The following is a 20,801-nucleotide window of genomic DNA, read 5'->3' on the forward strand; positions in this document are numbered from 1 at the left end:
TAGCTTTTTTGCTACAGGCTATTAGAAGAGGAAACAAGGAAGCTGTATCCTAAATTGTGACTCTGTTTTTGACAGATACAATTTTTTGACAGATACAATTTTTTAAACATTTTTTCCCTATTCCTGGTATCTTATCTTACTTGAAATTTTTCTCTGGGGCGCGAGTTCTGGCGCATTCTGTATAGAATAACAGTAAAATAAACTTTAAAACTCAGATTTAATATTCAGGACAAATCCTTCTCAAACAACACTTGAAAATTGACTTCATTTTGGTCCAATTGCTCAATCAGTGACGTTTTTGCGAAAGCATACCCTGGTGGGTACACCCCACCACCGGGTGGCATTTTATCGGTCTCGGTGATAACAGTTAAAGCAGCAAGCACCAAACTGGCACAAGTAGCTCCATAACCTGGATGCTTCCCCGTGACTTTGGCGGCAATTGCTTTATTTGGAGGTGTTCTATGGTCATCAGGAACAGTTCCATTCCAACCTTCTCCATATAAAGTAACACTGAAACGCACCTTTTCGACTTTCTCCTCAGTAGGAGGGGCGCGGCTGAAGAATCCGAAAGTGAACCTTTCTGGGTACTAAATCAAAAAAAAAAAAACGTTTTTTCGCCATAATTCAATGAAAGCTTTTTACCTTAAGTAAGAGATTTCGGCCGCATCCGAATCTCGCGAAAATTGAAAAAATCATGGCCATAATAGTCATGGAGATAACATTCATAAATGATTTTACAGTGAAGTAAGTTTCGGCTTGAACCGGTCTTTTGGAGTCTTTTTCGTGAAAAAGCCGTTGCGAACGCTCAATTACCGGCTTATCCGACCCCAAAAAAGGAAGCACCCAACCTACCACCAAATCATTTTTGTGTGGAGTGATTCTAGAAAAACACTTAAAACTTCCTACAAACTTAATCTATTCATACTTTAGTTTCAATTTCGGCCTAAAACTTGGCAATTTATTTGGAAACAATTGTCTTCTTACAGTCCTCAATTCATTAGCATAGCCCACTTCATAAACCGCTGATTCCCAAGTCCCAAAATTAAGCGTCGCTCCTGGAGTCGGCCCTCCTTCCTCCCACACATTAAAAATCGTAATAACGGAATTCAATGTCCCGTTAAACTTCTTTTGCAAGAAAACCACTCCCAAATCGGCCGGAATACTGTCAAAACCGCAGGCGCTAATAATATAAATGCCTTTTTCTTGCGCCTTTGAATGGTATTTCAGTTGCATCGCTTCCATGTAATAGGATTCTCCGCTAATATCGACGTGGTGGGTGCCCTCTTCGACACACGCCTTGACGACCGGCTCCCCGAAAAAGCGATAAGGCCCGCAACAATTTATAATAATCCGGGCCTTGCGAGCCATTTCCCTTAAGGTTTCCTCCTCTTGCACGTTGGCAACGATAATTGGGACGTTTTCAAGGAAAGTCACTAAATTTTAATTGAATTTTGAAATGTTGTAGTTACTCACTCACCTGTTTCTTTCTCGCATTGGCCCAGAAATTCTTTGAGTTTTTTCTCGGAACGGCCGGCAACGCCCCATTTTAAATGCAGCTTCTTTGAAAATTTTTCAATCAAAGGGAGGCAATGTTTTCCGGTAAAACCGGTCGCTCCGAAGATTATTATGTCCAAATCTCGGGTGTGTTTCGACTGGAAAATCGTGGAAAGTTCTATTTTTGGTGCGTAAAGTAAAATTTAAAACAAAAAAATAGAACGGTAAGTGAAGCATGTTAAGACAAATCTAAGCCGGATTGAAGGATTAATTTTAGACACATAAAATTGTTATCTTACCATTGTTTGCACTAGAGTTTAATTAAAAATAACTAAAACATCGAAAGATACGTAAATTTAACCACAAATCAATCCGGTTATAGTAGAAAAGTGATGATTAATATAAACAAGTGTGTACAATTGATAAAAAGACGTTCTAAGGTTTAAAATGACTGGCATTTTTACACAACCTTCAAGTAGATTTTAATTTTACTTCACGACTACATAAACCTGACAAACCTGAATTATTTTTTTTAATAAATCTGTAATTATAGTTAATATTTATTGTAATTATGCGGGAAAAAAAACATAAATGCAATATTATGATTTAACGTTCCAAAAATAAAAACTATGAATGGAGTTACACAACAATAGAAAATTTGAATATTATTTAAAACTAACCAGTTTGTAAGAAGAAATCAATTCAATAATCTGCAAATCATCTTTGCATTCTTGATTAAACATTAATTTATTAGAAAAATGCTGAACTTAATCGAAGCATAGGTAGATCGCAGTTATTTCAGGAGGATTTTTTCATAAATTTTCTTTATAAGTTACCAGACATTATCAAGAGAAGATGATGCCTTAATATTTGGTAATTATAAAACTAATCTAAAAACAATTGTATCCTCCCAAATTTATGCGCAAAAACTACTTATTTGTTAATTTTCTGTTTCCTTTGATAACTGTGTCAAAAAAATGTATTATTTTAACTAGGTAAAGAATGAAAATAGTATATTAAAAAACAAGTGTTACAAATGCACGAGTATCACAATGAGAGGTTGTAACACGCGTTTTTTATACTATTTTCTCTATTAAGCGCTTTTTAAATTAAATTTATTATTATATTTGATAGTGGTATTGCATAAAATGTCGCCAAAAACAGTGTCACAAAATGCTCATTGTAACACCAAAATACAGTGCGATCAAAAAGTTTTTCTATCAAGTAGGCGTACTAGTTGAGGACGTATGTCGCTTGGAAGTTTGTATGTCAGCTAGATGTCGAAAAATTATTTTATAAAAATGAAAATATTGATCTAAACAAATTGAATTACTGTATGAAACGTCTTAAAACACTCTAAAATAAGATGTAGTTGGAATTTATTCATACAAATCGTTCACCACGATTTGTTGTTACAGCTTACAAAAAAAATATTTTGACATTTCCTATTTACCTTTGTGACATTTTATCTTCCGCAGACACACGTTTTAAATTTCTAGGCTTGCTTGATAGATCAACTTTTTGATCGCACTGTAGAAAAAATGACTTACTCTACTCGCGGCGCCTTTTTTGAATTAACCTAAGTCAGAGCAAGCAAATAATAAATAAGAATACTTATTACAAAATATGTTCCAAAAAAGTATAAAATAAAATGCCAGGAATATTATACCAACCAACTTACAACTTAATACGTTATTGAAAAAAGCTATTCATTTTATTATTCATTCATTATTTTAAGGATGTGACCAAAAAAATTATGCAAGCTTTAAAATTGTTTTTATTTAGAAAAAGAATGTTCATGAAATTTAATTTTTTTATTTAGTTGATTACCTATACTTAACTGAACTTTTATGTTATGGTATCTCTTTTTGAAGGATTTAAATAAAAGTACCTTTTTTACAACTCAATTTTTATTATACACACCATAAACACGATACAAATTAATAAAATGTTAATAACGGTTAAATAAACTCTGAAATCACTCTCAAACTGTTTAATATTTAGAAGCGGGTAAATCCTTCTCAAACAACACTTCAAAATTGACTTCATTTTGGTCCAACTGCTCAATCAGTGACGTTTTTGCGAAAGCATACCCCGGTGGGTACACCCCACCACCGGGTGGCATTTTATCAGTCTCAGTAATAACAGTTAAGGCAGCAAGCACCAAGCAAACACACGTAGCCCCATAACCTGGATTTTTTCCTTTAACTTTAGCCGCAATTGCTTTATTTGGAGGCGTGGTATATTCATCGTTTGCATCTGGAAGAGTTTCCTTCCAACCTTCTCCATACAAAGTGACACTAAAACGGGCCTTTGCAATTCTCTCCTCGCTGGGCGGATCGCGACTGAAGAATCCAAAACTGAACTTTTCCGGGTACTTAAACAAAACAAAAACATTTTTTATCGTAATCTAAAAACACAGGTGTTTTTACCTTAAGCAAGAGATTTCGGCCAAACTCGAATTTCGCTAAAATCGAAAAAATCAAGCCCAGAATCATCATTCCTATAACACTCATAAATGATTTTAGAATGAAATAAGTTTCGACTTGAACTGGTCGTTTGGAGTCTTTTTCGTAGAAAAGACGTTGTGTGCGTCGGATAACCGACTTATCAGACCCCAAAAATGGCAGAACCCAACCTTCCACCAAATCGTTTTTATGTGGAACGGTTCTACGAAAAAAAAACTGTATAAACCCCCTTTACAAGCTAAATCCATACTTTAACGGCAATTTCGGCTTAAAACTCGGTAATCTAGTCGGAAATAACTGTGTCCTCAAAGTCCTCAATTCATTAGCAAAACCTAAACCATAAACAGCGGATTCCCAAGTCCCATAATTAACCGCTGATCCTGCAGTTGCCCCATCTTCCTCCCACGCTTCCATAAAGGTAGTAACGGAGTTCAATGTCCCGTTAAACTTCTTTTGCAAGAAAATTACCCCTAAATCGGATGGTATACTGTCAAAACCGCAAGCGCTGATTATATAAATCCCTTTTTCTTGGGCCTTTGAGTGATATTTCAATTGCATTGTTTCCATGTATTGGGGCTCTCCGCTGACATCGACATGGTGGGTGCCCTCTTCGACACACGCCTTGACGACCGGCTCCCCGAAAAAGCGATAAGGCCCGCAACAATTTATAATAATCCGGGCCTTGCGAGCCATTTCCCTTAAGGTTTCTTCGTCTTGCACGTTGGCAACGATAATTGGGACTTTCTCAAGGGAAGTCCCTAATAAATCAATTAAGATTTTGGATCGGTGGAAAAATCACTTACCTGTTTGTTTCTCGCACTGGCCTAGAAATTCTTTCAGTTTTTGCTCGGAACGGCCAGCCACGCCCCATTTCAATTGCAGCTTTTTTGAAAATTTTTCAATCAAAGGGAGACAATGTTTTCCAGTAAAACCGGTCGCCCCAAAGACTATTACGTCTAAATCTCGTGTCATTTTCGACTGGAAAATCGTAGAAAGTTCTATTTGTAATGCGTGAAGTAATTTATGTGCTGTTAAAGCACGTAAATATTTAAGACATAAAATAGGTCGACGCGTGGGGGATTTTGGAGCAAATATGGGGCGGATTGAGGAAAAAATTAGTTTTGCAGACATACAAATTGCTATCTTATCTTACCATTACTTGTAATTGAAAGTTTTAATTAAAAAAAAAGAAACGAAATAATGGAAAGGTTGGTAAATTTAGAACACTCCACGAATCAATCCGGTTGTGCAATAGTGATACAAAAATAGATGAGTAATGTATACAAGTACTACTCGATCAAAAGACGTTCCTAAGGTTAAAAATTACTGCGTTTTTATGCAACCTTCAAATTGATTTTTATCAACTTTACTTCATGACAACATAAACTCGATACATGTGTAAATTACATTTTTTGAGAACCTTGTAATTAAAGCTTGTGTCTATTGTCATTATGAGTAAAAAACAACAGGAACAATTACACTTTTTATAACCTTACACTACATAAATAAAAATACTCTTTAATTAGCGCAATTAAATAATGAATAGAATTACCCAACAACGGTACAAAATTTGAATATTAAAAAACCGCTTTGTAAGGAAAAACTTACTCAGTAATGCAGAAAAACAAGTTTTAACACTTTTCAACCGAAAGAATGTAGAACATGAATTACAAAAATGCCGGTGACAGATGACAGCTGTCAAATTAAAACAACATAGCGGACTTTACCGAACTTGACCGAAGTGATTTCTAGGGGGATTTTTAAAGAATACACACATTTGTACTTTATTTTTTATTTAGTTACCAAAACGTCACATTATCAAAAATAGGTGAGGCCTTAATTGGCAATTATACACATCTAAAAATATTTAGATTTTTATTTGAACCACTTTTTGTTCTTAGATTCATCTAGTTAGCTGTGCGCAAATATTTCAATTGTTATTTTTGTGCTTCCTTTGATAACTGCAACACAAAATCGGTTATTTTAGTTAAGTAAAATGTGACAAAAAGACTCACTCTATGGCTCTGTACAATTGTATAAGTTGTGTCAAGCCAACAAAAACATTGACACTGAACAAACTATAATTTTTTGGGATGATAACTAAAGAATATCTTGACCATATGACTCCCGTAGCTGCTAAAGCTGCACTTTGGGATACACTCAACGTTTCCGCAGGCCTCGCCAAATCACCAATTCCTGCTATCACCAAACCCTTGAGAAAACATGAATCATGACTTGCATTTATTTACCAAAATCCGGATTTACTCACCCATTTGAAGACAGGTGCCCAAAAAAATATAGTCTTAGGACCTAAAATTACCGTATGTTGGAGGTGTTTATAAATTCGGATATATTTACCTGCAGGATGTTGCCATAAGGGTTGAAATTTCTGGGGTACGACTTTGTCAAGCGCTAACATTGATTTGTGGTAAAGTTGCGACATTTCGCTATGGTTTTTGATAAGGTGGTAGATGGAATTGTGAATCCTTTAGTCTAATTTGATAATCTAATTCAAATATCACGTCATTGTCAATGTCATTTGTTAACAGGTTATTCAACAAGTCAAGAAAGTCAATTGTTGGGGGAATTTCGAACCGGTTGGCAACGCTGGAATTGCATAGTTGAGCGGCAGTGGCGTAACAAACAATCGGGAAATTGTGTAAATGGCAAATAAAAAAATAGTTCCAATTTTTTTTACATCAATTGATAGTTTTTTTTAAGTTGCTTTGGTTATTTAATTGCGAATTTACTTGAAAATAATTTTTAATCTTATTGATTTTTTCATGAATAAATTCCGTCATTTTTTCTGGCATTTTATTATAAAATGTAAATTCAATTGTAGCGTTGAGCGAAATTCGACTAATATTTGCGGGCAAAAAGCTCCTTCTTATGAATATGCAAACTAGTTATACGTGGGTGAGAGTGTGTGAATATTTACACATTTTACATGGAGGGTAGTGGAAAATCTCGCTTGTCGGCACCTAACCTACCCGAACAGCTCATTTGCATGTGATTTTAACAATGCCCCGAGCTTAATTTTAATGTGATTAAGCTCGAACAAAACCGCATACGTCAACAATCACTGTCCGCATTTAACGTGTTGAATTTTTTGCGTAAAAAAATCTATTTCCGTTCCAGTTTTGAAATATTGCACTTCTTTACATCCCCTCTAAAGACGAAACTTTTCCAATTTATGGCATCCCTTATAAATCACGAGCGACGGAGGAAATAATATCATTATTATATTGTCGGTGGATGACAGCAAGTATACGTTTTTGTTAAATTTATTTATGAGATTATATTTAAGCAAACAACGAGGAGACGCAACATTATTAACTTGCGAGGATTGATCCGCTTTATCCCAATTTCCAAACTCCGGGAGAGTCTCGAGGGACTCGATTTCTTGACGCGATCGCTTCCAGTTTTAATTTATTACGAATATTATTTAAAGTAGAGAGTCATTTTTGAAATTGCACCGCAAAAGGCTCATTTGTAATGGTAATGATGTAAAAGTTACTCCGACAAATGCCAGATATTTGTCTTAATTTCAGAGGCGGAAATTAAACACTATTTGTGATATTTACATATTTTTATTATACTTATATACATCATACGACTCTAAATAATTACCTAAATTTAAATATTTGACTAGTTTAACTCTCATCGTGCACTGCCACAACTTCTAAAGTAGGACTCCCGACTGATTCCGTTTCCATTAAATTATTTTCTTCTGTTAAACGTTTCGGTTGAGGTTTCGCGTGATTCATATAATCGACAACTAACTCTAATCCAATCAAAGCCCTCAAATCCTTGACTCTCTTTTCTTTTTCTTCTTCAGTTTCATTATCATTCTCTTCATTCTTCACGTACTTCTGTGCTTCCTCATTCACATTCTTATAAATATTACTGATATTATTCATAATATAGCTTGTCCCAATTTTATTTGAAGTCTTCTCAAACCCCATCGACTTGACATCAAATTTAATATTTTTTGTTTCTTGTCTATTGTAATCGTCCCCGTGACTCAAATTAATCGGACCGGTTCGGTTTAACCTCGGAGTGGGGACTGAAAACGCTGAGGCATGCCTCGATGGTTTAAATTGATCGGTTTTAACCGAAACCTTCCGGTTTTCGTCCTCCTGTCCAGACGAAGTTTCTTCTCTTTGGTTCTTTCGGTCGTAAATATGTCCCGAAACTCTCAAGTCAATGAAAAAATGGAGAGGGTCAATCCCATATGGAGCACTCGTGGGATACAATGGAGGATACCAAATGGGTGGAGGCGGTGGGAGTATTAACCCAGAAGGGCTGGTTTCTTGTGCTAGGGCTGGGTAAATCGGTTCTTGGTCTTGCAAAGTACTGGTACTATAACTTTTCGTGCTTTTATCGTCATTGTCGAGGGTTGGGAGTTTAGTTGTAAGTTCGAGTGGAGTTTCATTGGGTTTGTGTTCGGGAAAAGGAAAATTTTGTTCAAGTTTTGGTGAATTGTCGGTTTTTAGGGTGGACCAAGGGCGTTTACGGGTCCTTCGGGGTTGGAAATTCCGGGGTGAGGGGTCGGATTTGGCCTGGACGAAGGAACGGAGCATTTCGCTGAAGAAGTAAGTGTTGGGAAGTAAAGACATGTTGTATAAGTAAGGAGGGGTTGCGGCTAATAGGCGGGACACTAAGTCGGTGTTGCGAAATTCAAGGGGGGAAAGTCGGGGCTTGGGGGGAGGGGCGAGTTGCTCATTAACGGAGGACATCTGAAAATAAATAAAGTTTTGTTAAGTCATTTTTCAGTTAAAAATTCGATTGAGTTATATTAGTGAGAGAATCAGGGGGATTAGGAAGCAATTAATTCGGATTTAATACGGTCTTGGCGTCATTTTACAAGGGGTTGGGATTAAGAGAATTGCTCGATCTAGACGACGATGATTATCTTAGACAATACACTCGATCCCAATGTCTTATTAGTGAGAGGTATGGGAAAGACACTGATTTATAGCGATTAAAACCATTTATTATCCCTCATTCCTGAATTTTTAAATTTATCGTTTGAATCAAATTAGTAATTAATTATCTCGCGCTAATTATTTTCGCAACAGAAAAGCGGAATCGAGAGAATAAATAAGTGGGTGAAAAAATCAGTTTCAAATTCTTTCCATCTGCATTCATCAAAAAAGTTTAAAACTTCAAATTGAGTCTTGATTTGCAAATTGCTAAATGAAAAAATTCCCAACTAAAGCCATAGGCGAAGTTTGCGATAACGAAAGGAGGTGGTGCATTGCTATGGCGATGCTGTTGGTGATTGTTTCCAAAGCCATTGTCTGAGACCGCTCCCGACATGCACAATACTCGTCTCAGCTATTGTAATCAACGGCACACCACATCCCGATGGACTCCTATCGCCTTGCCACCGCCACTACTTCCGTGAACTCTGGACTCCGCGTCGGAAACGCGACCCTATTGTTCAACAAATGTAGGCTAATGAAATCGAGCTTTTCACACAAAATTCGCAACCAAAACATCGAAAATATTCCAGAGTTTCAAATCATAAACACAATTTCGCTGTTTCCATTTACAGTTATAAAAATTTCTGATGTTTTTTCAATTCACGCGAAATTATCCACCACCAATTTGAAAAAATCGAAAACTTAAAATTGGACTCACTGATGTTTTTGCACTTCTAGAGGCCTTATTATAATAGATACTTGATTATTTTTTTAAAATTAGTTACACAGGGTGATTCAAAAGTATCGGACCAAGTCTCGAATGGCGATAGAAGACTCAGCTAAGCATGAATGCAGTTTTTCTTTCAAGCTCTTTTACTGAGAAAAAAACAGAACTGACAAATTCTATATTTTCATGTAGACACCTTAACTTTTTTTCAGATATCGTCGGATTTGTTGAACAGTTGAACTTGCTAGTTTGTACAACATAAGACACAAATTGGTGATTTTTTTCAACAGGTATCTGTTTAATGTTACAAGATTTGTCGTTTTGACGAACTAAATTCAAGAATACATGATCTGAAGTCTGAACGGGCAAAAATATAACACAAAATTCGCAACTAAAACATCGAAAATATTCCAGAGTTTCAAATCATTAACATAATTTCATTGTTTCCATTTACAGTTATAAGAATTTTTAATGTTTTTTTCAATTCACGCGAAATTATCCACCAATTTGAAAAAATCGAAAACTTAAAATTGGACTCACTGATGTTTTTGCACTTCTAGTGGCCTTATTATAATAGATACTTGATTATTTTTTTTAAAATTAGTTACACAGGGTGATCCAAAAGTATCGGACCAAGTCTCGAATGGCGATAGAAGACTGAGCTAAGCATGAATGCAACTTTTCTTTCAAGCGTTTTTACTGGAAAAAAAAAACAGAACTGACAATTTCCATATTCCACCTTAGTTTTTTTCTTTCAGATATCGTCGGAGTTGTTGAACTTGCTAGTTTGTTCAACATAAGACGCAACATAAGACACAAATTGTTTTTTTTTCAACTGTTTAATGTTACAAGATTTGCCGTTTTCACGAACTAAATTCAAAATTCAAATTCATGATCTGAACGGCCAAAAACTTAATCCAAAGATCTAACCTTTAAAGAGCTATACCAGGGTGCACCAGAACTCGCCCTTCTTAGAAAAATGCAATTGTAGGTAAGATATCAGGAACATGGAAACAATGTTAAAAAAATTCTATCTATAAAAATTTCCAAGTTATGAGAATTTAAATTTTGCACTTTGACTCTATTTATTTCTGTTGGAATTTTCCAAGGAAGCTGTATCCTAAATTGTAACTCTGTTTAATGTTATTTATGGCTTTTATTTGCATTTTTTTTACCTTTATTTAATAATTATAAAAAAAAAACATATATCGAGTGATCAAATCGAGTCATCTTTGGATTGGAAAACGTATGTCTGTTTGTGAATTAACTGCACGTGAAACGTCAAATAATATGTCAAAAAATCAAAAAGTAAAACGGCAAAATTAGTTGGAATAATGATAATAGGACCATTTTTTTTGAAAGTAAATTATAAAGTTAGTTAATAAAATTACCATCTTTTTGTTCATGCCATTTTATCTTTCGACTTGTCATTTTTTTTGACATTTCACAGACACACGTTTTCGGATCCAAGAATGACTCAATTACAAATTGTCTTGATCTCTTGATACAAGATTATTAGTATCATTAAATAAGAGAAAATCAGTCGCCAATAGATAATACTGACCATTTGAGTAATTTGCAGTGGATAAATGTTCCAGATGTCTCCTTTCCGATTTTGACAGAATTTTGTGACAACTTAAAAGTTTTATTTAATCTGTCACCTAACGTTTTGTAGGAGTATTTTGTTATTTAAAATAATAATGCCAAAAGTTGAAACCTTCATTTTAGAAAATAATGCATAGTTTCTGCAATGAAGTAGAGAGCGAAAACGCTTGCAAGTACTCATATTTACATTGACTTGTCAATTTGTTTAAAACTGACATTGTTAAAATATGTTTTGCCCATTTGGATAGTTTCAAGCCTGACACCAGAGGCCAGCTACTTTGCTGATTTTCTTCTATAGACATAAAAAAATGTCAAATGTCAAAAAATAAATGTCGAAATTTTTGAACAGATAGAATTTTTTAAACATTTTTTCCATCTTCCTTGTATCTATCTTACTTGAAATTTTTCTCTGGGCACGAGTTCTGACACAGCCTGTATCTCGTAAAAAAAGGTTCAAGCAATTTTTTGTCATGGAAACTTTTTTAACTCATTTGGATGATAATTGTTGTTTGAATTTTTTATTTGAAATGATACAAAATAAAAATATTCAGTCTGTTTGCATTGATTATAACGGGTGCTTTTAAATTTGGCGTTATAGTTGATAAGGTGGCAAATGTCAGAATACCTAATAACTTTCAATACGATGGTTCGTTCACAATCGAACTTTTATGTATAGCTTTGACGCCAAATTTAAAAAAAATAGCGGATACTATCTTTCAGATTAATTTGATAAGAACACTGCGTCGATTGGGGCCGCTATATTAAAATCTCTAAAACTCCAAAGAACGTAATAACCCTTTACAAGCTGTCGCGGATCGAAGTAATAAGTTTGTGAGGAGTATTCCAGGGGTGCAGGTGTTTGACGAGGGAATTGTCTTTGTAAAGAAATTTTCCAAAGTCTCATGGATCGCAATTTAAGCGGGCTAATGTTAAGCTGCTTATCGCCGTTATATTTTCAGTGAGCGGTTCCTTAACAATTAAATGGTCGCTTATCCGCAGCTTTGAGGATCCGCACGGTAATACGTTGGCATGCACTAAACGCTCATCAAACTTAATAATCTTTTGTGGGCAAAGCTTTTGTATGATTCGGGCGCATCGCTAGCAGATTTAGCGACATCCGGGACGTTTCCAGGACGCCTGCATTGTGCTACTCTCTTAGACTGGAAGAGCTTAGTGTAATTGCAAAGAAATATTTGGGAGACGAGATAGAAATGATTCACGCCAAATTTTTAACATACACAAATTTCGAACCGAAAAAATCAAAACTGAATTAGTTTTCAAATGAACAAAATTACAATTCAAGTCGCTATCTATAAAATATTAGGATTTTATTTTTGGTTTCATTTTTAGGATTGAATGCTGGCACGGAATTAACTGAACGATTCGAATGTTTTGATTTATGTATGAAACTAAAAGCTAAACAAAGCCGTTTGATTGAGCTAAAATTAACCAAAGTAAAATAAAATGTGAGTTCTCTATTTGCAATTGCAGCTTTAATTTAAAATATACAGGATGTGCAAGTTGAAAAAGCCCATTAGTGATTTTTAAATGCTAAAATTAAAAAAAAATATTGTATAGGACAATGATAGCTGCATCACCTAAAATTATTGTCAACCATACAGCATGTTCCAAAAATAAGTTACGATTTCTTGGCATTTTTGGATGTAGTCTTTTAAAACACTGTTTTTACGCTAAACTTTTATTAGTCGATTTCGCTTAGTTTAAGAAATAAGAAGTTTTTTTTTTGACAAAAACATGGACTTTTTACAAATTTATTACACAAAATCTAAGACAGCTAGAACAAATTTTTTCTTACTTCTGCAAACACGAAAGTACAGAACTTAAAGTTGTAACAATTTTTTAGTGTTTTGCATTTGTAAAGATTAATAAATTAATAAGTTTGTTAAAAGTTAAATAACTTCAAAAAATTAAATGGAACACCCTATTTTTTATTTTTGCATCTAATAGATTCATAAATTGTTTGTCTAAAAAAATTAACTTTTAATGTCTAGAATTAATAAATGAAAAGATATTTAACATTAAATATTAATTGTAACAACAATGCTTATCAATATCTGGGCATTGTTGATACTATAGCAACCGTAGTAATTCCATCACAAATCACTTATCCGTTGATTTATCCAGAGTTTGTAAAAGTCGTTATAAATACTGAAATTTGGATTATTGTATTGTAAAAATAAAAAATAATGGATTCAATTTAACACAAATGCGATTATTAAGTGATACTTCTTCTATCTCTTGTGCAACTGTGCACTTTTTGGCTACTGAAACAATAGTAATTTTTTTTAATGTTTAACGTTAAATATCTTTTTAGTTATTGGTTATAAACACCTAAAAGTAAATAATTTTAGAAAGACAGTTAATAATCTTTTACATGCGAAACAATAAATAGGGTGTTCCACTAAATTTTTTTAAGTTATTGAATTTTTAACAAACGCCTTCATTTTTTTATCTTTGCAAATGCAACACACTAAAAAAATGTTACAACCTTATAGCTTATACCTTCTTCTTTGGGGTAGTAAAAAATATTTCCAGATGTCTTAGTTTTTGTGTAATAAATTTTTTAAAAGTGCATGTTTTCGTCAAAAAAATCGTCTTATTTTTAAAACTAAGCAAAATCGACCAATAAAAGTTTAGCTAAAAACATTGTCATAGAAATCTACATCTAAAAACGTTAAGAAACATATGGTGTTTTATTTAAAAAAACACAAGTTTGTATTGTAACAAATTTTTGAGACACGGTGTATAGTTGAAAATACTTTTAGGCGATGATGATAGATTAATATCTGTCAATGTCCTATACAGGGTGCGCCAGAACTCGCACCCCAGAGAAAAATGCCATATAAGGCATATAAGGAACACGGAAAAAATGTTAAAAAAAATTATCTATAAAAATTTCGAAGTTATGAGAGTTTAAATTCTGCACTTTAACCTTATTTATTCCTGTTGCAAAAATATTTTTTTAATTTTTTTGCTACAGATTATTAGAAAAGGAAACAAGGAAGCTGTATCCTAAATTATAACTCTGTTCAATGTTATTTGTGGCTTTTATAAGCAAAATTTTTGTCCCTTTACTAAATAATTGTAAAAAAAACATATACAAGAACATCATTATCATTAAATAGACAAAAAATGTCAAATGTCAAAAAAATAAATGTCAAAATTTTTTGGCAGATAAAATTTTTTAAACATTTTTTCCATGTTTTCCATGGCATCTTATCTTACTTGAAATTTTTCTCTGGGGCGCGAGTTCTGGCGCACCCTGTATATATTTTTTTAAATTCTACAATTTAAGGGTCACTAATGGATTTTGTATTAATTGTTTTTTATTTAAATGTAGTTAAAAAATCAGTTTATCAAATTTATTTTTATGTTAAAAATTGGTGGATGCGCTGGGACTTTCAAACTACTTTAGTGATTTGTTTAATTTTTGTTCTTTGTTGGTTGGTATTAGTGGCATATTTGTCGAATTAATTAAATTAGAATCGGGTTATTGTTTACCCCATCTCGAAGACGCTCGTTCTCAAGACAAAGATTCCGACAATATGGAGACGCACATTAATTAAACATTGTTAGATTGTAATTAGTCTGACTGATGATTGTTTGCTCGGTTGCGCAGCACGAGTGTCGAAACTTTCCTTACACTTGTCTCCTCCAGCCCCTTGAATAAGACAAATTATCGGTGTGGTAAGTTCCGAAAACAATAAAAAAGCCGTTTGAACGAAACTGCGCTACTTTTTTAATTTAATACAGTTGCTCATTAAAAGTTGGTCTTATTGCGGCGGAGTTTGTGTGTGTTGCGGCAGTCGTAAAACCAGCTAATAAACTTTGTTTTCATCAAGAATTTATTTGCATTTGGCGGTTCCATTTTATTAAAGCATTATAAAGTTTAGTCAGCGCGGGTTGATGTTGAAGACAATCTGTCAAATTAAAGTTGGTCGCGTCAATAACAGAGAGAAATCGGAGAAGCGACAAGGAAGTTGGCACGGCTCAATTCACGATGCAAATTGGGGAACATCTCCCCTAAATGATTTTAAAGTAAGCTGAGAGATTTAAAAGGATTTTATTAGAACGCTGCTGAGATCTGAGTGTGTTTTCTTGTACGGCCGACTGCCGGCTGAGACGTTGTCTATTTTTATGCCGTTTTTATGTAGAGTTTCCCTCACCTGCAGCGCCAAATTTACCAATTTCGGTAAACATTAGACTCCACTTTAAGCAACAGTGAAAGGGTTCACTCAGTCAAGTAGATATTTTTGATTTTAGCAAATAAACACTAAAAAATTTTTTTGATTGTTCATTTTCTACCAAAAAGTTTAATTACAATTTCTTGTATTTGTTAGTAAATTTATTTCAAAGAAGTGTTAAAGAAAAAAATGAGTACGTATTTTTTCATAAAATTTTATGTACTATAATAATTGTTCTTTGATAACTTAAATTAAATTAGCAAAAAATTGAGTTTACTTGTTAGTGAATATTAACAAGCTTTGATAAATTAAAAGATTTTTGTGGAAACTAACAGCTACTGCGTCTTTTATTAAACACGAGTTCTAATAGTCTGTAGCAAAAAAATTTGAAAAATTATTTTTCCAACAGAAATAAATAGAGTCAAAGTGCAAACTTTAAACTCTCATAACAGTCATAACTTTGAAATTTTGGTAGAAATTTTTTTTTTAACATTTTTTCCATGTCCCTGGTATCTTACCTTATACGGCATTTTTCTCTGGGGCGCGAGTTCTGGCGCACTCTGTATATTTAGAATTTCTCTCATTTGAAATGGAATTTCCATATAAAAAAAAATATTGAATGTATGTAATTAAATTCAAATGATATTTTAATATTTCAATTGACAGCCGTCACTGTTGACAGAACTAGATTTAAAAAGAGTAGAGTGGCAAGAAATTCTATAGGTGACTAGTTCAACTAGTCATGATTTTCAAATCATTTTAAAACACACTGTAGATATAAGACAATAATATAATAATTATCAAATTTTATTTTTAAAAAATTACAAAATTCTTTCAGATTACCAATTTACTAATTGGTTTTTGAAACAAAACTGTTTAAAACATTTAAATTTAGTAATAGTACTTTAAATTAAATTGTATATGTAATTGCTTTTTTAGGGCAAAGATAATTTGAAAAAAATGTTATTCTTAGGAAGTGAAAAATATGATAAACATTCATAATGTTTTATAATTAAAATTTGTTAAAAGTTTTTGGAAGGCTTTTTTTAATAGGTTTGAGGTCTTTTTATGTTTATTACGTATTAGACAGTTATCGAATACATATTTATATTTTTTGCTAAAAATCATATTAATAAAAACCAAATCTGAAAACATACCATTATAAGAATATTATATCAATTTTTAAAAATAAATTAAACTTCCAGATTTACTAATTTACTCATTAGAAATGGATTAGAACTGAGACAACGTTATTTTTCTTGGTTTCTTGTTTTTTTTTAATTTTTATTTTATTTTACTTATTTCAATTTTAAATTTCTTAAATGTCAAAATATCACTTTTCTTCGAAAATGTGTTCTAGTTAAAAAAATAAAATACTCTTTTACATTACTAATTTATTAATTGGGAATTGATCAGAGCAAAGTCAATGTTACGTATTTGTTAGTGTTTCCTGAGTAAAAAAAATTTTTTCTTTTAAATTTTAGTAATAGAATATAAATTTTTTTTCAGTTAAAAAATATATTTGTATGTTCAGAACGAGCTCAAAATCACTTATCGTTTCTTGACAGGCATTAATTATAAATCTAAATAATTGAAACATTAAAATATTATTACTGTTATTGCCATTTATTTGTTATTTTAATTTCTTTAATGTTCTTTATAATTATTTGTTAAGAAATTGAATAGTTTAAAAATGTTTTTATTTTTGTGGATTATTCCTATTATTTATTTTTATTTATGAAAATGTTATTTTTTAATTAGCAAAAATGGTAATAAATAATGTTGTAATTGGATCATAAAATACGGTTGTCATGTCGTGGCATATGGTTTGTGGTCAACGTTTATTGTTCTTCTATGGGGTAAAATCATCCCCACATGTAATACAACAACTTTACTTCCGCCAGTTGTATTCAATCTACATTCAAAGTTAATTCGTCACCCTCACCTAAGTCATGACGAACTATAATTGCTCAAAAAACACACAATATTGGATTTGGTGAGGGTAACAACCGATGGTTTACTTCACTTATTTTTAGACAGACCAGAAAAAAGTAAAATCCAAAAATAGGTAATTCGTACGATTACTAACAAAAACAAACACGAAACAAATTTTCCAAATATGTAATCATTAAGCTATTCAAAAAATTTCAGTAAGTAACACAAAAATTTAGAAAATTGGATTAATTCAAATTATAGAAAACATCTAATAATTAAAATTTTCTCACCTTAAGTGTCTTTTTTTTAAATAAGTTTCACAGTGAGAAATAGCCACTGTACCACTCACTCTTCGCGTCTTCGGCGTCGCGACGCTGCCAAGCAAAGACCACGTGCTGGCTCAGTGACAGCCCGGCACGCAATGAGGGGCGTTAAATGCGATAATAATGACGAGGGTGGGGCAGTGGTGCACGTGGGGCGGTTTCCACAGGTGACAGCACCCTTTTGCGACACCCACACATGGATTTTTCAATGGTAATTGTCATTCGATAAGTCCGCCGTTCGCTGATTTATTCCTAACGCTCCGATGAAGACGTTGCTTGAATTTGTTCGGATTTTACAAGACACAATGAGCACCGTGTTATCTCATTTACATATCGCATCACATAGCGCGGAATGGAACAGATAGAGATACAAAGAGTTGGGGTGTTAGCTGTGATCATCATCCCCGCAATCTGCGCCGAGCACTCATGTGGCGTTCAGCTGTCTATCAACGTCTACCACCCCCTTCCACAATTGTTAAAGCATTATCCAAAAGCAGGATATGACTCCTTGAGAGAATTTGCAATAATTAGCCGAAATTACCAACAAACACCGATTTCTCCCAAATAAAAATAAAACAAAACAAGAAAAAGCCTTTCCTGGAGCGACACCACATACCAGAACATAGCGATCACAATCTACACTTTTTATATTTCTCCATAAAAAGTAAATTAAAATAGCAACAGGTAACAATGTTCAACTAGCTAAAAAAACCCTCAAAAATTTGGAACTGAAGAAATAGAGATGAAAAGTTAAGTTTTGCTTACATGATTTTTTAAATTTAAAATTTGTAGGTAGACAATTGATTTGAATTAAATATTTTGATTAATTAATAACAAAACAATTAAGCGATCAACTCATAATTTTGGAATGTTAGGACATCTTGTAGAAAGAATAAATTCTATATCAAAGAGGCCTGTGACTTTGAAATTAAGTTGGCAACTCGGTTGGCAACTAGTTGACAACTTGTGAATTTCTATATACAAATTCAATTTATGTTTTTTTTTCAGTTGTGCCAACTTAATATCAAACTCACATGTTACTTTGATTAAATCTAAATGAAATCTAATTAAGTCTTATTGAACACATGGTGTTTTAATAGGTATACAAGGTGATTCTTTTAGGGCCTACATTAGATACTTTTTAACTTCTAATTCAAATAGGAATTTGGAATTTTGTACACAACCCAAATCGACCAGTCTGAGTTCAAATAAATTATTTGAAAAAATATAGCTGAACTTCCGAAACTACGAGAAATTGGCGCCAACTTTGAAATTTTAAATGGTAACTACTTATTTTTATTGCATTTTTGAATTCCCCTCTTTAAACTGAGTAAAATGTAGCTAGTTGTTAGTACTTATCTGTCACAGTTTTTGACATATGTCAATTTTTTGGTTAAAATTTTTATTTGCAGGGGTTTATTCAAAACATCACAGCTCTTGAACCCTTTCTGATAAGTGAATATTTTTTTTGCATTCGATAACCAAAGGTTCGAAAAGTTTTCTAGATTTTTTAAAATTGTCAACTGTCAAATTGCAATGCTAGTATGATTTTTTTGAAAATGATCATTAACAAACAGCTATAACTCAGTTTTTTCAAATGAAATGACTCTATTTTCTCAACGGCAATCAATATAATTAATTAAGAATAGGAGCTCTAAATAAACAATACTGTAAAATAAATAAATCATGGGATAAATGCATCTTGCATCGATTCGATAAACCTATTTAAAATCGTCAATCCTGATTGTTTCTGTGTTGCTTCATACAGTATGTCCCCGAATTGGGTTTACAAGAGAAAAAAAATTATCTTTGATTTTACCCCAAAACTGCAAAGAAAAAACATTTTTTGCTTTAGCTGAAACGAGCAAATCTGTAATTAAAACTTCATTATTCTAACTCAGTAAAAAGAAAAGTCCGTTTTTTTTCTTGATTTTGGACCCATCACATTGGCGGTTTTATTTTTTTGACAATGAGTTTTCGCAAGTTAAATAACAAAATGTTTGTGAAAAACATAATTTTGATAAATAGCAACTCAAAAAACACCTTTAAAATAAAATAAAAGTTATTTTTAACAAAAACTATCATTATTTAATTAATAAATTAATTGTCAAAGAGAGATAGAGTTGTCAAATAAATAAAACTGCTAATGTGATAGGACTTAAGAAGCAGAGAAAAATCCAAAATCAAAAGAAAAATTAACTTTTCTTTTCACCGAATCAGAATAATAAAGTTTTAATTACAGATTTGCTCGTTTCAGGTAAAGCAAAACATGTTTTTCCTTTGCAGTTTTGGCCTAAAATGAAAAATTTTTTTTTTGCAAACTTGTAAACTCAATCCGGGGACATACCTACTGTATATATATATTTATTTTTTATTTATTACTTATTTACTTGAAAAATGTTTCCAAAAATTTGAAAAATAAGTAAGAGTTGGGAGTTTATTGTATTGAATTAAAGCTGAAATCATAGAAACGATTATTATTTCTGATTGTTAGCGATGAGGAATATTTGAGAAAAAGTGTGAGAAATAATAATTTGCATATAAAGTCCTCTCAAAATGTAAATTTCAATCCGAAGTGTTCGTTACATAGAGCATAGATCCAGTGTTTAAAATGCAAGTTCTCTTTGTAAAAAACTTATAAAAGTGCCAAGTCAAGAGAGTATAAAGCTGGAGTGGTGGTGATGAAGCCCCTAGGGCGCCTCGTCGTCAAAATTTGATCACAGAATCGTCCTCGGCTCGTTCGAAATGAACAATAATGAAATTAATAGAAAATTTAAAATGTGTTCGGTATGTATATTACATTTTGTTAAAATTAATAATTGATAGAGCGATATGAAATCGCTGTCGACACAAAAACAAACTCAGCGGTTTGTCGGATGAATTATGAGTTGGAAAGTGCAACAATGTCAATATAAAGAGTGTCGTTGTGTGCTGGATGATCATATTGAATTGGTGATTGGCAGGGAGTTTGGGGGACAGGGGGGGTTAATTCGGGGTGAGATTTCATTTCATATTTGCGCGGATGCAAGGGAGAGGGAGAAAAGGCCACGCATTGTGATAATGAGCCCGTAAGGGGCAACCCGCGTCAATAACACTTGCGGTTTTATATATGTTAC

General features: G+C 32.9%; 4 protein-coding genes across 4 annotated transcripts; all 4 read right to left on the reverse strand.

Annotated features, from left to right (window-relative positions):
* Positions 1-200: 200 nt before the first annotated feature.
* LOC123006980 (saccharopine dehydrogenase-like oxidoreductase) lies at positions 201-3,196 on the reverse strand. The gene is made up of 5 exons (XM_044401961.1): positions 1,794-3,196; positions 1,478-1,652; positions 926-1,433; positions 643-880; positions 201-587 (listed from the first exon to the last, which is right to left on the reverse strand). Exons 1-5 carry the CDS (start codon positions 1,794-1,796, stop codon positions 225-227), a joined length of 1,287 nt encoding a protein of 428 aa, XP_044257896.1. The 5' UTR covers positions 1,797-3,196; the 3' UTR covers positions 201-224.
* A 151-nt stretch (positions 3,197-3,347) lies between these two features.
* On the reverse strand, positions 3,348-5,326 carry LOC123006979 (saccharopine dehydrogenase-like oxidoreductase). The gene is made up of 5 exons (XM_044401960.1): positions 5,116-5,326; positions 4,766-4,940; positions 4,213-4,720; positions 3,927-4,164; positions 3,348-3,871 (listed from the first exon to the last, which is right to left on the reverse strand). The coding sequence occupies exons 1-5, from the start codon at positions 5,116-5,118 to the stop codon at positions 3,488-3,490; spliced, it is 1,308 nt and encodes a 435-aa protein (XP_044257895.1). The 5' UTR covers positions 5,119-5,326; the 3' UTR covers positions 3,348-3,487.
* Positions 5,327-5,738: 412 nt separating this feature from the next.
* Positions 5,739-6,545, reverse strand: LOC123007527 (mitochondrial pyruvate carrier 2-like). Its single transcript, XM_044402880.1, has 4 exons — positions 6,321-6,545; positions 6,232-6,272; positions 5,978-6,174; positions 5,739-5,923 (listed from the first exon to the last, which is right to left on the reverse strand). Exons 1-4 carry the CDS (start codon positions 6,403-6,405, stop codon positions 5,893-5,895), a joined length of 354 nt encoding a protein of 117 aa, XP_044258815.1. The 5' UTR covers positions 6,406-6,545; the 3' UTR covers positions 5,739-5,892.
* Positions 6,546-7,605: 1,060 nt separating this feature from the next.
* LOC123007774 lies at positions 7,606-17,776 on the reverse strand. The gene is made up of 2 exons (XM_044403212.1): positions 17,653-17,776; positions 7,606-8,701 (listed from the first exon to the last, which is right to left on the reverse strand). The coding sequence occupies exon 2, from the start codon at positions 8,699-8,701 to the stop codon at positions 7,616-7,618; it is 1,086 nt and encodes a 361-aa protein (XP_044259147.1). The 5' UTR covers positions 17,653-17,776; the 3' UTR covers positions 7,606-7,615.
* Positions 17,777-20,801: the final 3,025 nt, after the last annotated feature.

This window comes from Tribolium madens, unplaced genomic scaffold (assembly GCF_015345945.1).
Source record: "Tribolium madens isolate multiple individuals breed KSU strain unplaced genomic scaffold, Tmad_KSU_1.1 Scaffold_3;HRSCAF=73;Tcas5.2_LG2, whole genome shotgun sequence".
NCBI classification, from domain to species: Eukaryota; Metazoa; Arthropoda; class Insecta; order Coleoptera; family Tenebrionidae; genus Tribolium; species Tribolium madens.

Bases quoted from the DNA above. Each gene is read 5' to 3' on its own strand.
- LOC123006980 (XM_044401961.1), bottom strand. The intron at 881-925 runs GTATGAATAGAT...GTGTTTTTCTAG, and splicing joins AGGCCGAAATTGAAACTAAA to AATCACTCCACACAAAAATG. The intron at 588-642 runs GTAAAAAGCTTT...TTTTTGATTTAG, and splicing joins GCCGAAATCTCTTACTTAAG to TACCCAGAAAGGTTCACTTT.
- LOC123006979 (XM_044401960.1), bottom strand. The intron at 4,165-4,212 runs GTATGGATTTAG...TTTTTTTCGTAG, and splicing joins AAGCCGAAATTGCCGTTAAA to AACCGTTCCACATAAAAACG. The intron at 3,872-3,926 runs GTAAAAACACCT...GTTTTGTTTAAG, and splicing joins GCCGAAATCTCTTGCTTAAG to TACCCGGAAAAGTTCAGTTT.
- LOC123007527 (XM_044402880.1), bottom strand. From the start codon at position 6,405: ATGTCGCAACTTTACCACAAATCAATGTTAGCGCTTGACAAAGTCGTA. The intron at 6,175-6,231 runs GTGAGTAAATCC...TGTTTTCTCAAG, and splicing joins GGGCACCTGTCTTCAAATGG to GGTTTGGTGATAGCAGGAAT. The intron at 5,924-5,977 runs GTGAGTCTTTTT...TTTGTGTTGCAG, and splicing joins CAATTGTACAGAGCCATAGA to TTATCAAAGGAAGCACAAAA.
- LOC123007774 (XM_044403212.1), bottom strand. From the start codon at position 8,701: ATGTCCTCCGTTAATGAGCAACTCGCCCCTCCCCCCAAGCCCCGACTT.